This window comes from Loxodonta africana, chromosome 3 (genome assembly GCF_030014295.1).
Source record: "Loxodonta africana isolate mLoxAfr1 chromosome 3, mLoxAfr1.hap2, whole genome shotgun sequence".
Lineage (NCBI taxonomy): Eukaryota > Metazoa > Chordata > Mammalia > Proboscidea > Elephantidae > Loxodonta > Loxodonta africana.
The window spans coordinates 91,409,572-91,426,240 of NC_087344.1; the positions used below are offsets into that span (position 1 = coordinate 91,409,572).

Genomic DNA, 16,669 nt, shown 5'->3' on the forward strand with positions numbered 1-16,669 from the left:
CAGAGTTCTGGAAACGGACCCTAAAAGTCCATCTGCCCTCATGTCTGCCTGCCCAGAATTCACCCCACCATTCCGGCCACGCTCTCCCCACTCCGGGCCCACCATGCAGACAGTAAGGGGCTCCAAGGGCCACAAGTCCCCGACTCCAGGCCATCACCAGGCAGAAGTGCTGCTCAGAGTGCTGGTTGCAGTGCAGGTGGAGCAAGGACCTATGGGTGGGAGGGGAAACGAAGTTCGGGGGGGGGCACTTGCCCAGGGTCACGCAGCAAGTTAGGGGCAGACACGGAACAGTACAATCTTACAGAGGAGACGGATGCTACAAATATCTTGAGACAAACGAAGGAGCAGTTTTGTTCCCTTCTGCTTTTTGTTGGTGGGGGCAGGGAGTCCTTGGAGCCAGAACACAATTGTCCTTTCTCTTTGCCTTGCTTTCTGTGGCCTGACCTGGCTACTTTGTCTGCTCCATGGGGCCAGGACAAGGTGACCCTGTGCTCAGGGAAGGGCGAGGTCCTGTGGGCTGCCTGCCTTACTGGGAAGGGGGGCTGCAAGTGGCAGACAGGGAGTGTGGGGTGGGAAAACATGCTCCATGGCGAGCAACACAGCAAGGATGAAAATCACACACTCAGCAAACCCATTCCTAGGAATTTGTTTTAAGGAAATATTCAGACAAATGCACAAAGATATAGTACAAAGATGTCCATTCCAGCATTTTGTAGAACAGGAGAATAAAAGTGCAAACAACCTAAACACGCATCCATCAACGGGAGAGTGTGTCACTGAATTACGGAAGATTCATACAATGGGATACTGCAAGCCTTTTAAAGCAATGATATGGATCCATCATTATGGATGTGGAAAGCCCCGTAGAATATGGGGAGAAAACAACTGCCATAACACAACCTAATTTTTGTTTTTATTAAAAAAAAAAAGCGCTCATGTATGCCAGGTCACATATAGAAAAAAACTTCGGGATGGACATTCTGCCCACGTGGTGGTGTGTCCACGGTTGAGCATTACCTTTCTTTTTTTACTTTTCTGTATTGTCTGAGTTTCTTGTTACAAGTGGTGGAAACAATTAACACGCTCAGCTGTTAACTGAAAGGTTAGACATTTGAGTCCACCCAGAGGTGTCTTAGAAGAAAGGCCCAGTGATCTACTTCTGAAAAATCAGCCACTGAAAACCCTTTGGAGCACAGTTCTTCTCTGACACACACTCTGACACACATGGAGGCTCCTTGAGTTCAAGTCAGCTAGTAAATTAACCCCTGCACTACCTGCCTCCCTGTGAGGTGCAGACTGAAATAGGCCACAAGGTGGTCATAACTGGTACACACTGAGATGATTGTCTCCCAGGCAGCTGGGATAAAGTCCCTTGTGGTGCCTGAAGCCCAGTGACCAGAGGAGGATGACGTGGCTGCATGACCACTCTCATGGACTCCCAGACTGGCAGTATAGGCAGCCTGGCCCTTGGGCTCTGTTTCAGCCCATGTTCCAAGAGGCAGGTGTGTGGGGGCAGTGATGGCTCAGGGGAACACATGGACCTGAGAGACCCACAGCCTTGGTTTGCTGGGTGACTCTTCTAGTCACCAGAGGGCATTCCAAGGAGCCCAGGAGTACACTGGGTTCCACGTCCCCAAAGTGGCCAGGCCCAGCTCTCTCAGCTCGGGGTACCTAGGCTAGACCCCACCAGGGACCCAGATGTCAGACTGGGCACAAGCAGTGAAGAGCTCACAGTCAGGGCTGAGGGGGCTTCCCCTGAAGGTCATAAGCCCCTCCTAGTGAGCTCGGCTCCTGGGCTATTCCTAGGGCCTGTGACGTTAGGGCAGTTTTTGAGAAGAGCCAGGGAGAGTAAGGCTAGTAATTAAAGCTGCTGCCCAGGGGCCCAGCTCTTGCCCGAGGGCACCTCAGGGGCCAGCATTGCTCAGAAGGGAGCCAGTACACCCTCTGGCAGAGGGTGGCAAAGAGTGCCGCCTGGAGTGCCTGGAAACGGAGGGAGGCCAAGGCACACCCCATGTGTGCACGTGCTGCTTTGACTGGGACGTTTGAGTGCGTCTCCTGTCCCTTCATTTGCGTCAGACTTTGTAGCCAGAGAGGCCTGGCCCAGCCTTGCCACTGACCAGTTGGGCCACCTGGGGCAAGTGGCCTCACCTCTCTGAGCCTCAGCTCTCCCCTGTGAAATGCAGTCACAACACTTCAAGGCGCTATATGAAGAAGGTCTTGCATGAGAAAGCCTCCAGCAGAGAACGTGCTATTAACTCTTCTTAATATGAACATTATATTAGATGAGTTCCCAGAAACTGAGGGGCAGGCAGCCAGGGGCGGTAGAGGACCTGAAGTCCCCCAGCATGGGAGCCCAAAGCCCTTTCTGTGCTGCAAGAGGCCTGTGCCCACCCCTCAGTCAAAGAACACCTTATTCCCTGATCCTACAGGGAAGAGAGAGGGTGGGGTGGCAGTGGGTTGGAGTTGGGAACGCACTGTTCTGATTTCAGTCCTGCTCAGGGACTGAGGACATCCTAGTCCTGAGAAAGGGTCCCTGCTGCTACCCAGAGCCAATTTCTGGCCACTGGGGCCTTGGTTTCACCTTCCAAAGCCTGGAGCCTGGAAAAGCATCTAGTTTGCAGGGTTAAGTGCTGAAAAGCCTGGGTGAAGGATGCAACCCAGGCCCTGTGTGACTGCAGATAAGTCACAAGTACTCTCTGGGCTTTAGGTGACCCAGTTCCCAATAAGGGGGCCTGACAACAGTCCCTAAAGGACTCCCAGCTCCTTTCTCCAGCTTCAAGAACCCTCAGGACAGGGCAGTGGCCAGGGCCTTCTCATAAGCCCCTGGGTCCCCCACATCTACCTAATATCAGCTTCTTACCCTCAAAGGGGGGTGACATTTCCTCCAAGTTCCATTCATTCATTCACACACCAGACCCCATGTGCTTCCTCTGTGCCAGGCCCTGTGGTGTCCCCCACAAATTGCTCACAGACATTCCCAAACACCCTGGGGCTCCTAAGATGGGCTATGACAAATGTACACAAAACCACGGGCATGTGGACATGGAGAGGTTAGATCTCACCAGGAAGATGGGGGAAGGCTTCACGGAAGTGGCACTGAGCTGGGCTTTGAAGGATGGGTGGGAATCAGGAAGGGATGATCCAGACAGAGGGAGCAGTGTGTACAAAGAATTGCACGGAAGGCTCAAGGAAATGAAGACCTCACTCAGGAAGGTCTTGGTGACCTGGGCTCTTGGACTTCTCTGGGGAAGGACGGTTAATGAGGGATGACACTTCTAGAGCTACTGGGACTGATGCTCCCTGAGGCCACCTGCCTCAGTGACCTATTGTCAGGTCCTCAGTTTCCCCATCTGTACAGTAGGAACAGTAACTATCACTTCACAGGCAACGGCCAAGAGAGGCCTTTGAAAACTGTGGAGGGTCATGCCCAAGGTAGGCTGGGAAAGGCAGTCTCACGCTGGGGCTCTGTGGGGTCTCCAGAAAAGAGGGCTGCTCCCCAGCTCCACCCTCTAAACCAGAAACTCATAGCTGAGGGTGGCATTTCTGGACACTGGGGCCACTCATCCACTTGTTCCACACCCTCTAAGTGCTGGACCCTCTGACCCGGCCAGTGTGGACAGAGCTCAGAGAGGAACAGCTTGAGGAAGAGTCAGGTTCCAGAGAGGGCAAACCTGGGTCAAAGCCTGGCTCCACCACTTCATAGTCAGGACCTTGGCCAAGTCACTTTTTTCCTGAGCCTCAGTTTCTTCATCTTTAGAAGGGGAATAATAAGCAAATGGCCCTCACAGAGTTGCAAGTAACAAAGCTAATGAATGCAAATTGCCCAGCATGGTGCCAGGCATGGGGTATGCAGCCAATAACTGTTACTAGAAACTCCCTCAAGAGAATTACTTATTGTGGAATTCCTACTGCCCAGCAAGAGGCTGGCAGAGAAGGATCTGGAACTGGGGGAAGAACAAGGATGTGTGGGAGCTCAGGGGCTAGAGGGTTGGAGCACGAAAGGTCAGGGAGAGTGACCTGGGAGAGGTGGCATCTTGGTCAGGCCTTCAAAGACTGGGTGATTTGGTTATGTGGGGTTCATTGGACAGGTGTCACCAATGCAGCTTAGAACTGGGGTCCTGGGACCTGGCTCAACAGCCCCTAGGACACAGCCCCACAACCCTCCCACAGGCCCGGGACTGGCTTCCAGGAGAGGGTCCACTTGGTCACATCCTTCGATGGGTGTGTGTTGGCACAAACACCTGGCCTAACAGCCCTCTCAGTTCTCTTTCTCCTCACCCTCCCCTTTAGGGTGTCTCTCTGGCTTCACCTGCTCCTGACTGACATCCCCCAAGGATGGAAAGCTGTCAAGTCAGCCTCCAGCAGACAACTGGGAAGGAAGGAGGCAATTAGCCCTCAGGGTATCAGGCACTCTGGGCCTCAGCAGGCTTCAGAAAGCCAAGGGCTCTGGAAGGGGATTATGGGAGAGTACATTCCTTCCTTCAGCTAATACCCCCGAGGCTTGCTGGGGCCAGCCCCAGGGGCTCAGACCTGGGCTTAGAGGAAGCTTGGGGCCTGCTGGTCAGGGCCATGGGGCTGTAGGGCTTCTTCCCCTCCCCAGACACAGCCAGGAGGAAAGCAGCTGAAAGGCCAGACGGGACAGAAACAGCCTACAGGACAGGAACAGCCTACCGGACAGGAACCACATAGCCTGAAGGAAAACACTCCCTGCCACTCCCAGGGCCTCAGGCCACTTATTCCCGGAACCCAACCAGGCCTGTTTGACTCATTTCTTCCCCCAGCCCCTCCCTGGGGCCCTCTCTGCCACTCCCAGGTCCATCTTGGGGCTGGATGGCATTGGGACAACCTCCACTGAGGCCAGGCAAACCACTAGCCAAGGCAAGTACCACCTATGGGACCCTTCAGACGTTTGGTTAAGCAGGTGGAGTCAGAGGATGAAGGGGGGGTCCTGGGTGGCCTGTAGAGACCCTTAAGAACAGGTACCTGGAGACCTCAATGAACAATCATATTCACCGCCATTCATGGAACACCTGCTGCTTTCCAGACATTTTATCTTACTTAATTCTCACAACACCCTTAGAAGGTCATTAAGCCAGGAAGTGACAGCTGTGATGTAAAACCAGGTGTGTCTAACTCAGAAACCAAAAAAACCCAGTGCCATGGAGTCGATTCTGACTCATAGCAACCGACAGAGTAGAACTGCCCCACAGAGTTTCCAAGGAGCGCCTGGTGGATTCGAACGGCTGACCCTTTGGTTAGCAGCCGTAGCACTTAACCACTACGTCACCAGGGTCTCCTGTATAACTCAGGGCCCTGTTGAATTGTCATTTCCGCATGGGATCCTAAATTCCCTTACTGGACTCCTGTATCTCAGTCTGGGGGGAGGGAGTATCAAGGAAGTCTCCCTGAAGGAGGTGACACCAGCAGTGAATCTTATAAGATGACAAAAAAGTAGCCAGGTAAGGGAGCAGACAGTGTTCCATGCAGGTGGAATACATATGCAAAGGCCTGGAGGTTAGAAGCAGTAGCAAGGTGAGAAGTGTGACAGATGCTACAAGCAGCTTGGTGTTTCAGGCTCATAGGAAGAGGCAGGCATCGGCAGGAAGAGGCTGGAGGCCAGAGTGGGCAACAGGAGCTGGTCAAAGACAGCCAAAGGGAGAGGAGTCTAAGCTCAGACTTTATCCTATGGGCCCTTGGGAGACCCAAAAGGATTTTGAATGGGTGAGTTGCCTGGTCAGATGAAGAAACCGAGGTTCAGAGAGAAGCAGCACTTTCTGTATGATGACTATCCAGAGTAAGGAGGTGCAGCTGGGTAGGTGTCAGGGGTGTGAGGACCGGGCAGAGTCCACGCTGCACACTGAAGGCCAGACACGGCAGCAGCCCCAGCCAAGAGCTGTGGCCGAGCTTTAATTATTTACAAGGCTGCTTCCCAGCAGGCTGTCTTGAGCCTGCAGCCTGGCCTTGTCGGCTAATGAACTCTCAGCTGTGGGAGACCTCGCTGAGGCTCCTTTTTATTAAACCTGGGGTGGAGGGGTGATGGGGGCTAGGAGAACAAGGGCGATTTAAGAAGCCTGAGCGGGGGGAAAAGAGATATCAGAACACCATACAGTACCCTGTGTCTACCCAGTGGTTCACAGACAAGCACAGAAGTCTTCCTAGAGTTGTGGTGGAGGGGGAGGAGAGGGGGACTAGGGGTTGAAGCCTTGAGATGTCTCTTCAGGATGGGGAAATGGAGGCTGAGAGAACTTGCCCAAAGTCACCAGCCAGACTGCAGGCATTCTCACCTCAGCAATTTCACTTGAAAATTATATGCCCTTGGGCTGTATACTTGATCCCGGTGATCCTCAGTTCCTGACTTTGTAAAAGGGGGATAATGCAGGTACTTCATAGGGTAGTGGTTAAGTGCTACGGCTGCTAACTAAAGGGTCGGCAGTTCAAATCCGCCAGGTGCTCCTTGGAAATTCTATGGGGCAGTTCTACTCTGTCATATAGGGTCGCTCTGAGTCGGAATTGACTTGGCAGCACTGGGTACTGGCTTTCATAGGGTTACCGTATCTTACTGGCAGAGGAATGAGATGGTAACGTAAAATCTGAGCACAGCACCTGGCCCATGTCAAGTGCTCAGTGTCAAGTGTTAATTATGACTGTTGCTGTTATTCTGGGAGTAAAGGGCTGGCTAGAGACTAGAACCTCCACCTCTGCCCCCAGACACTAAGGAGCAACAGGAAACTTAGGCCGAGGGGCCAGCTGGTCTACGTGACCCAGGTCCACGGCCAGGAGTCCCACACTGCTTCTTTGGCCAGGCCACCCCTGGAGCTTCCTTGGGCCTGACCCTCTGGCTGCCAGCTCTTCCTCCACTTTGAAGGCCCTTTGAGCTGGAAACTGAAGCCCCATGAGCCTTTCCCCTCCACATCCTGCCAGCATCACCTGCTTCTGTCTCCAAAGGGCCAAGTCCCACCCACTACAGAGGAGGATCAGGACTTAGAAAGGCTTTCCTTTAAGTCCAGGCCCTGGAGTGCCTGGGTGGTGCAAACAGTTAACTCATTCACCTGCAGTTCTAGTCCACCAAGTGGTGTCTCAGAAGAAAGGTCTGGCAGTCCACTTCTGAAAAATCAGCCACTGAAAACCCTATGGAGCAGAGTTCTGCTCTGACACACAGGGAGGTTGCCATGAGTTGGAATCGACTCAACAGCAACTGGTTAGGTTAGGGTAGCTCCAGCTCCAGCTCCAATCCTGAAGAACTGTTGTGACTTTAGAGGAGTCACCTCACCTCTCTGAGCCACAGTTTTCTCCTCTATAAAATGGGGGCTGTTTAGGTCCCTAGTTGGCACAAACAGTTTGCACTCAACTAAAGGCTGGTGATTTGAGTCCGCTCAGTGATACTTCGGAAGAAAAGGCCTGGTGATCTGCTTCCGCTAAGATTAAAATAAAAAAAAACCCTATGGAGCAATTCTACTCTGTAACATATGGGGTTGCCATGAGTTGGAATTGACTTGATGGCAACTAACAGTAACAACAACAAACCACTTATTTTAAAACGATAAACTCTGAGAGAATTGTATTAGTTACTATCTTTCAAGGCCTCACTCAGCTGCCTCCTCTTCCAGGAAGTCTTCCTTGGCCTCAACACAAAAGTACTCTCCCTTCAGCCTCTCTATATTCACCAGCTACATTCTGGCCCCTTTGGGAGCTTGACCCCATTTTGCCTTACACAGACTTTATTTACAAATTACAATCCCCGTTTTGTAGACCCAGAGAAGTACACAGCTAGGGTGGCTCAGGTCCTCTCCAGGAGGCATGGGGTGGGGAGTGTGGAATGCTGAAGGAAGGAAGAAGGCGTGAGGCAGGGAGACTGTTCAGGGAGGAGCCAGCAGCTTTACCAGGAGGGCAGTTAAAAGAAACTCAGTTTGGATAGGTGGCCCAGAATGGCGGGAAAACCCCCAGATGGGGAAGGAGGAAATGAAGAAAACGTTTTCACACATCTGGCCCTAACATAGCCACCCAAAGCCCCCACACCCCTCTTTCACCGAGATTTCCTTTCAGAGCTACTAGGTGTCTCTTTTAAGGCCCTGGAGGTGGGAACTTATCAATTCCCTCCTCTTCACCAGCCCTGTGTGAAGACTTTCTGCATGTATAACCTATGGTGGTAGGACAGCTACTTCCATTTGGCAGATGAGGAAACTGAAGCTCAGAAAAGTGAAGTTGTATACAGCCTATATAATACTTGGTATTTTTCAAAAATAAGGAGCCCTGGCGGCCCACTGGTTAAAGCATTCGGCTATTGAGTGAAAGGTCAGGGGTTCGAACTCACGAGCCACCCTGGAAGAATGATGTGGCGGTCTGCTTCCGTAAAGATTTACAGCCTTGGAAATCCTATGAGGCAGTTCTACTACAGGGTCGCTATGAGTCAGAATTGACTCAACAGCAGTGGATTTGGTTTGCCAGCAAAGGAGTCCCTGGTTGGTGCAAGCACTTAAGCCATCGAGTACTTGTCGAAAGATTGGCAGTTCTAACCCACCCAGAGATGCTTTGGGACACAGCCTGGTGATCTGCTTCTTCTAAAAGGTCACAGCCTGAAAACCCTATTGTTTTACTTTGTACACATGGGGTCACCATGAGTCAGAATCAATATGATGGCAACTAACAACGACCATCAGCAAAACCCTCATTCTTTCTACTCCAAGTCCTTGACATCATTCTCCACCTGTGATTTCACCCCATCCATCTCAGAACCAAAGCAGGAGCCCAGACTGGCCATCGGCACTCCCGGGGCCCTACCTAGGTCACCCAGCCACTCCCTACTTCACTCCTCCATCTTGCCCAGGCCTCATCAGGAAATGAAAAGCAATTGGCCCAGCATTGAGAGTCCGACTTTCCAGTTCCTGGATCCTTCCATACCACATGCCCCAGCTGTAGCACGCTCAAGATGCCTCCAACCTAGGAAGCAGGCACAGAGCCTGGCCAAGTCGCTATTCTGAGCTGTATGACCTTGGGCAACCCATTCAACTTTTCTGAGCAAGCATCCTTATCAATAAAATGGGATGATGGAAAAGCTTCAGCTCTCCACAGCCACCCTCACAAGGTTGTTGTTAGGAAGAGCTGGGGAGATAGGTATGAAACCAGCCCAGTAACTGTTTCTTATTTCTCCTGCCTCATTCTCTATATTTCCATGGTAAAGGGGCCACAGAAGAAAAACTCCTGGATATGAATATTTTCCCCAGGCACAGCCATTTTCATAGCTTTAATAGCACTGGGAAATGACCAGGGTCACAATGAAGCTAAGAGCTCCGGAGTCAGAGGTCTATGTTCAACTTAGCAGCTCAAGAGCTGTGGGGCATGTAACCTCTCAGTGCCTCAGTTTTTCAATCTGTAAAATAGGACTGTTTTGAAGAGTGAATAATCTTCAATATAAGGTTGATAAAACTTTAAGCACTTCCCAAAATGAGGCGCACGGTTAACAGTCAACACTTGTTAGTCTCATTATTTCTGATTACATTACTAAAACTGATGGGGGGGGCACCTTTTGTGAGGTTTCCAGCGCAGGAATTATTAGCCCAGGTGGTCAGGTAAGGAAACTGAGGTAGGAAAGATGTGCTCGAATCACAGGACTGAACTGAGTCAGAGAGAGTGACCGTGGTTGAGGCTGGCTGGCAGATACAAGAGTGGTGGACTCGGTGGAGAGGGACCCTGTCCAGGAGTCCCTGCACCCCTCCAGTGCAGTTTGCGAGCTGTGGTTCTGTCCACCACCGTCATTCTCCTCCCTCACATGCTGTGCTCCCGGGCTGGCGTGGTGGGCCTGTTTTCCGGAGCGCCCCAGTGCTGCATGGTTCCCAGCAGGCGCTCAGGAACCATGAATGAACGATCACCTGAGTCTAGGTTTGTAGAAGAGCCCTGTTCTTCTGTTCTAGAACCACGCTCCTTCCACTGAGGCAACTGCCTGCTAACTCGCTTGGGGTTCTACAGACACCCAAAACCGCGCGCACCCCGCGAGGGAGCTTCAAAAGAAGTTGCGCCCCGGTATTCAAACACCACGCTCAGCAAAGGCAGCCGGCCACCTGCACACAGCAGCGGGTACACCGCAAGGCCTCGGGCAGGAAGCAAACTCCTTCTCCTGGCCTCTCCTTCCTGGCCGCCCCATGACTCATGCCCAGGCGAGGCAGGCAGAAAAGTGCGGTCCGCTAACCAGGGTGGCACAAAAGAGGTCTTCACCGTGACTCGGCATAAAAGCAGGGGCAGCCGGCGCTCGAGCCCCGCCCACCCCTACTATTCCCGGGTTGCGCTCGCGAGTATGCCCAGGGCGGGGCAGGGCAGGGCCCTCAGCATCTAGGGCGCTGGAGTACTAAACATCGGTCGTTCCTCGATTGGCCATTCAGGCCACGGGGGCCTATGGGGTGGTCCTCGCCTAGCCAATCAGGGGCCCCGGGGAGCCCATTCATTCACAATTACCGAACCAGGAAAAGGAGCGCGCCGCGGCCCGGAGCTACCACTTGGAACTTTAAAACCCGCGTGCGTCCGGCTGGGCCCGAGGCGGGAGTCTGGGAAGGTTCGAGAGCCAGAAGCCAGAAAAGCGTGGAGGGACTGCTGCGTGCCCGCCCGCAGTTGCGGCTCGGGTGCTGCTCGCCCTCTTCCTGGGCCACACTGCCCGGGTTCTGCCCCCAGCTCACCCTCGCACTTGCCTGGCCCCTGCTCCTGCCCGGTCGCTAAAAGCCACCTGGCCCCGAGGGAGGCGGCGTCCAGGTGACTTCCCGGCGGCAGATTTAGGCTGTGGCGCCAGGACAGGTGGCCCCGCGGCAGCTGTGCCACGTGCGCGCTGAGCATGGCGCCCCCCACGGGTCTCTCCCTCCCGGGGCCCGAGCGCCCCGGCTGGCCACTCACGGCAGTCGTCCTCGTCGCTGTTGTCCGAGCAGTCGTCGTCCTCGTCGCATCTCCACACAGAAGGGATGCAGCGCTCGTTCCGGCACCGGAACTGGTTCTCCTCGCACTCCTTGACCAGCTCTGCGCGGAGGACCAAGGAGAGTGGGAGTGAATCGGTTCTACCGGCTGGAGACCCGCTCCCCACCATGCAGCCCTAGCCGCAAGGAAGGGTCTGCTGGAGTGGTGAAGAAAAGGGGGTGATGACGGGGCTAACAACCTGGGGGGCCTCAGGCACCCTCGATCCGGCGGGAGGGGAGGTTGGGAGGGGTCCCTCGGAATGGCGAGCCGCTTCTGGGCACAGTGGGGCCGGGCACACACTTACAGTTGGTGTCGCAGGACTTGGTTATACCCTCCATTTAGATACGCTCTCCCGCACACACGGCCCACAGTCTAATCCACGCTGACAGAGGCCATGGAGAGCCCTCCGTACACGCCACGACACACGCGCTGGGAGCCGCGGACACATCCCCCCTCGCATGCAGCCCCTTTCCGCGGCTCGCAGGGGTCCCCGGAAACGCATTGTCGGCGGGTGAAGCCGCCGGGCTCCGCTTTCCGCGGCGGCGGAGCGCGCGTGTGAAATAAACCCCAACGACCAGAATCACACAGGGAACCCAAAACCGTCAATGACCGCCCGCACACAAAGTTCCCGGCCAGGCCCCAGCTGCTCCCGTCCCTCACGAGCCTGTGTCTAGAGAGCAGAGCCCTCAACACCAGGGGGCTGCGGGATGGGGGAAGGGGTGTCGAGCGCAAATTAAGGAACAGCCAGGTCCCGAGGAGCCTGCCCCACCCGGGATCCCCCGCCAGACCCGAGCTCCGGGTACCCGCCGCAGCCAGCCCCCCACCCCACACACCCGACCGCGCTTTGTTGACGGCTCAGGCAGAGCAGAGCCTGGACCCGCTGCACGCACCTTGGCCGCCGCGCGGCGGATCTGCCGCCGAGAGATGCTGGAGCCTCAGCAGCAGCAGCAGCAGCAGCACCGCCAGCGGCCGGAGCGCGCCCCGCTCCTGGAGGCCCATGACGGGCCCGGGGCTCCGGCCGCCGCGCCCCGCGCACCCCACGCCGCTGCCGCCGCAGCGCCTCAGCCCGCCGAGTCCTCGCCACGGCGCCGGGGCTGCCGCTGCCCCAGCCGCCGACGCCGCCGCTGCCGCCCGCCCCGGGTCCTCGGCTGCATTTCAAGCAGGTTCCGTGACGCTCGGCGGCGGGGCGGGCTCAGGCTGGGCGCGCGGCCCCGGCCCTGGGCGGCCGCCGCCGGCGCGCGCACCACCTCCGGCTGCCGCCTCCGCCCCATGCTCCTCCTGCCGCCTCCTCTCCTCCTCCTCCGCCCTCCTGTCCTTCGTTCACTTCTTCCCTCAGCAGGCGTTCTGACCCTGCTCTAGACCCACGCGCGTGCTGGGCGCTGCAGACGTAAGAAGGAGCCAGGCGAGGCCTCTTCCCGGGGGATCGCACGAGGCCAGGGGAAGCAGCACCTACTTCCTGGAGGAGGTGACAGGCCGATCCGAGGCTGAGGGAGATGTAGGAGTGAGTCTGGCTAAAGGGGAAATGATGTTTCGGGTCGTACAGGCCTCTGCAATGTGTAGGGAGATGTCTGGGGTACCAGATGTGTGTGATCAGAAAGAAGCTGGGGCGGGGGAGCAGTGTAGGACCTCTGCACCGCTCATTAGCTTGGGGTCAGATATTATTACACGTCCGTCTAGCTGGTTTCTCAGTCTCTGTGCATCTGTGCAGGTGACTTGGCCCTGGGCATAGACTTTGTTCATTTATTCTCATTCAGCACTCTCCACGGGGCCAGACTGAGGGGTAGACTATCTGAGGGACCGGCGGGTAATCCTTGCTGCGATGGGGAAGGGCAGGAGCGGTGCGGGTCCACGAAAGTGAGGCGCCCTCCCTGCCGCTAGGGAGTGCATACCTCTCCTCGCTTGATGGCCTCTGCGGGATTGAGAAGGCGCCCCCTCTGGAAGGTCGCAGCCCCACCTCACTCATGCCTGAGTGCAGGGACCAGAACCTTAGATTCAGCCACCTACCCTGTGTGCGGGGCCCCAAAGCGCACAACCTCTATCCAAGAATGAGAATGATGTGTGAGGGCATTGGCCGATAAAAAGGCAAAGGGATGGGAGAAAGAGCTTCCGGAGCTGTAAACCCAGGCCAGGAAGCGCCTTGTCTCATCAGCAGCCTCCTGACCCCTATTACCTCTCCCAAAGGGCAGCCTGTGGCAATGGAGAGGAGCGCAGGGCCCTAGGTGTTTCTGGCCAGGCAGCCCTCCAGACAGCCCAGCAGGGTGCTCTCCCATTTTCCCTTCCACCCCCTGTTTGTTCAGTTGTTCAACAACCATGTGCCAACCTTGTGCTCAGCCTAGGGGCAACAGAGATGCATCAGAGATGGTGCCAGCCCAGGGAGGTCCCTGACTTGTGAGGAGACAGACATCATCAGACACACTGCCTATTTCTACACTGTATTCCTGGGCCTAGAACAGTGCCTGGTGCATAGTAGGTGCTCCATAAGTTTAATCGAATGCATGTCTTCATTTAACTGTCAGGTACCTGGGTCCAGATACACTTGGAGTCAGGTTTGAGGGTTTTGTTTGGAAATCCAAGGGTAGGCAACCCAGTATGTTTGAGTTAGCATAGGATAAAGAAGGCCAGGTGAGGCTAGGAAGTCACCTGGGCATTAGAGGCTGCGCCAGGACTTCAATATCCACCTAATGAGAATATGTTCCAAGGGCCGAGCTTTCTTCTCTTTGCCCCTCACTGGAATTAATATATATGCCCAGAAAAATCCTCAGTTCTCCCATCTGGGTTTGAATACTGGCCCTGCCATTTACTAGCTCAAACCCAACTCCAAGTGCGATGAAATCCCCCCAAGAAAGAGATAGGGGACATTCCATGTGCTGTCAGCATGACACACTGCCCCTCCAAAGCCTCCATGTTCAGCCTCTAGGGCCACCAGAGACCCAGCAACTGTGGCTAGCAGCCCACCCCATGCACACAGATCTCCTTCACCTTGCTTCCAAAGTTAGATCTTCAGACCCTTGCTAGGCTGTACTCTCTGCCTAAGCAAGCCCTGATTGCACGGTAGTGAAAGCGCTCGGCTGCTAACCAAAAGGTCAGTGGTTTGAACCTACCAGCTCCTCCGTGGGAGAAAGACATGGCAGTCTGCTTCTGTAAAGATTTACAGCCTTGGAAACCCAATGGAGCAGTTCTACTCTGTCCGATAGGATTGCTATGAGTCAGAATTGACTCGATGGCAGTGGGTTTGCTTTTTGGACTCTGCCTAGAACACTCTTGCACTGGCTGACTTCTATTCATCCTTTGGGCCTCAGCTCAAACACCTTTTCCTCTGGAAAGCCTTCCAGCCTCCTCCACAGAGGTCCTCCCAGCTCCTGTGGACTCCTGCAGTGCTGTGTGTCTTAATCTCTCTGAACACACTGAGCTGTCATTGGATCTACCATCCAGAGGTGAGCTCCTCACATCAGAGCCTTGGTCACCCTGGTCCTTGCTGGGTCCCGGGGATGATTTGTTAAAGGCAGGAGAGACCAAATGAGTTTTTCTCCAGGGCAGTGCAGGTGGTCCCTGGGGGCATACCTAGTGCCCCCACAGAGGCCTCCATTCCCTCTGCACCCATTTCCCCCAGCTGGCTCTGTCTGAGCAGAGCATGAACAAGACTCCATTCCTATCCTTGAGGATCTCTGGTCTGGGAGCAGAGCTAGACCAGAATAGACGGTGACAACACAGGGTAATAAAAGCCCCAGAGAGGGGTTATCTTAGTTAGCTAGTACTGCTATAACAGAAATACCAGAAGTGGATGGCTTCAACAAACAGAAATGTATTGTCTCACAAGTCCAAATTCAGGGTGCCAGCTCCAGTGGAAGGCTTTCTCTCTCTGTCACTTCTGGGGGAATGTCGTTGTCATCAATCTTCCCCTGGTCTAGGAGCTTCTCAGCGCAGGGACCCGAGGTCCAAAGGGCACACGAGCTGCTCCCGGTGCTTCTTTCTTGGTGGCATGAGGTCCCACTCCTCTCTGCTCGCTTCTCTCTTATATCTCAAAAGAAATTGAGTCAAGATACAACCTAATTCTGTAGACAGAGTCCTGCCTCCTTAACATAACTGCCTCTAATTCTGCCTCATTAACAACATAGGGGTATGATTTACAACACATAGGAAAGTCACATCAGATCACAGAATACTGGACAACCACATAATACTGGGAATCATGGCCTAGCCAGGTTGACACACACTTTGGGGGGACACAATTCAATCCATAACAGGGAGCTACTCCGAGGCATCGGATTCCCAACCTCAGGCGTCCAAAGCTGTGTCACCAGCCCAGTCAGGGGTAGAACCAGCAGCCCTGAGTGAATCACCTCTGAGCTGCAAGGGCAGGAGAGCTTTCCCACTGTCCACTCCCTTCATTTTACAAAAGTGTAGCCCAATCCTTCATGCTAACTGGGAGCCAATTACCAATTTCTCTTTGTCACTGTCTGAATTTGTGTCTCTTTCTCTCTCCGGACTAAGCAGAGTTTCTTGATTTTTGCAAAAGAGGGGTTCTGATTCACTATGTGTACTTTATAAAGATCCAAACCTCTTAGATTTAAATTACTTGCTAACTTTGTGACCTGGGGCAAGTTACTTGAACTCTCTACACCTCAATTTTCTCATCTATAAAATGGGGACAACAGTAGTACTCAATAGTATTAGTTATTTACTGCGATGTAACAAATTACATCTAAAACAACAATGAAAGTTTATTATCCCTCACAGTTTCTATGGGTCAGGAATTTGGGAGCAGCTTGGTTGGGTGCTTCTAGCTCAGGGTCTCTCATGAGGTTGCAGTCATCTGAAGGTTTAACTGGGCCTTGAGGATCTGAGTTGGCTTCCTCACATAGCTGGCAAGGTCTTGCTGGCTCTTGGTAGGAGGACTCAGTTTTTCACTCCATGGATCTCTATAGGGCTGTTGAGTGACCTCATGACATGGCAGCTGCCTTCCCTCAGAGCGACTTGCCCAAGAGTGAGCAAGAGATAGCAAGGAGGAAGTCACGTGTCTTTTCTGACCCAACCATGGAAGTCACATTCCATCATTTCTGCAATATCTTATTGATTACACAGGTCAACTCTATCCCATGTGGGAGGGGACAACACAGGAGTGTGACTACCAGGAAGCAAAAATCACTGGGGGCAGTCTTGGAGGCTGGCTGCCTATCTTGTAGGTTATAGAAGCTAAGGTATCAGAAGTGCTTAGAACAGGGTCCAGCACATAGTACTTACATTATATAGGTGTTTGCTATTGTTATTGTTTCTGGTACATAGTGTGTAAGTACTCCATAAGGATTCTCTACAGTTATCATTAACATGATTGCTATTAGCTGCAGAATGCCTTCATTTTACCGGGGAAGACCCCCAGGCACTGAGAGGATGAAGGCATTTCAGAGTTACAGAGCAAACAGCCAGAGCAGGACACAGCCTTGGTTTCCTTCGTCATGGCTGTGTGTTCTCAGGAGGGCTGGGATCACAGCTGCCTCCTTCACTGCCTACTGTTGGGCACTAGAAGAGTACCTCCACTTTCTGACCTTAGGATTCCCATCCCTAACACAGGTGCTGAACTAGGCCCTGATTTCAGTCGTTCCCATTCCACCTGAAGGACTTTCTCCTTTTTCACTTACCTCCTCTACTGTTATCCTAGTGTTTCCCTTTAATTCCTTTCATTTAGCAGACTTAGCTCCATCCTGACAGACACGTGTCTGTCAGTTTGTCGTACTGTGGG

General features: G+C 53.8%; 1 protein-coding gene across 19 annotated transcripts in view; it reads right to left on the reverse strand.

The window, feature by feature from the left end:
* The window catches only part of LRP8 (LDL receptor related protein 8), a 92,394-nt gene extending 80,447 nt beyond the window's left edge, over positions 1–11,947 (reverse strand). For all 19 annotated transcript variants that reach the window (XM_010591261.2, XM_023549582.2, XM_023549579.2 and 16 more), the window contains exons 1-2: positions 11,823–11,947; positions 10,876–10,995 (exon numbers count right to left, since the gene is read on the reverse strand). In XM_010591261.2, coding sequence (XP_010589563.1) covers positions 10,876–10,995; positions 11,823–11,931 — 229 coding nt within the window. In that variant the 5' untranslated portion in view covers positions 11,932–11,947. The remainder of the gene's footprint in view (positions 1–10,875; positions 10,996–11,822) is intronic.
* Positions 11,948–16,669: the final 4,722 nt, after the last annotated feature.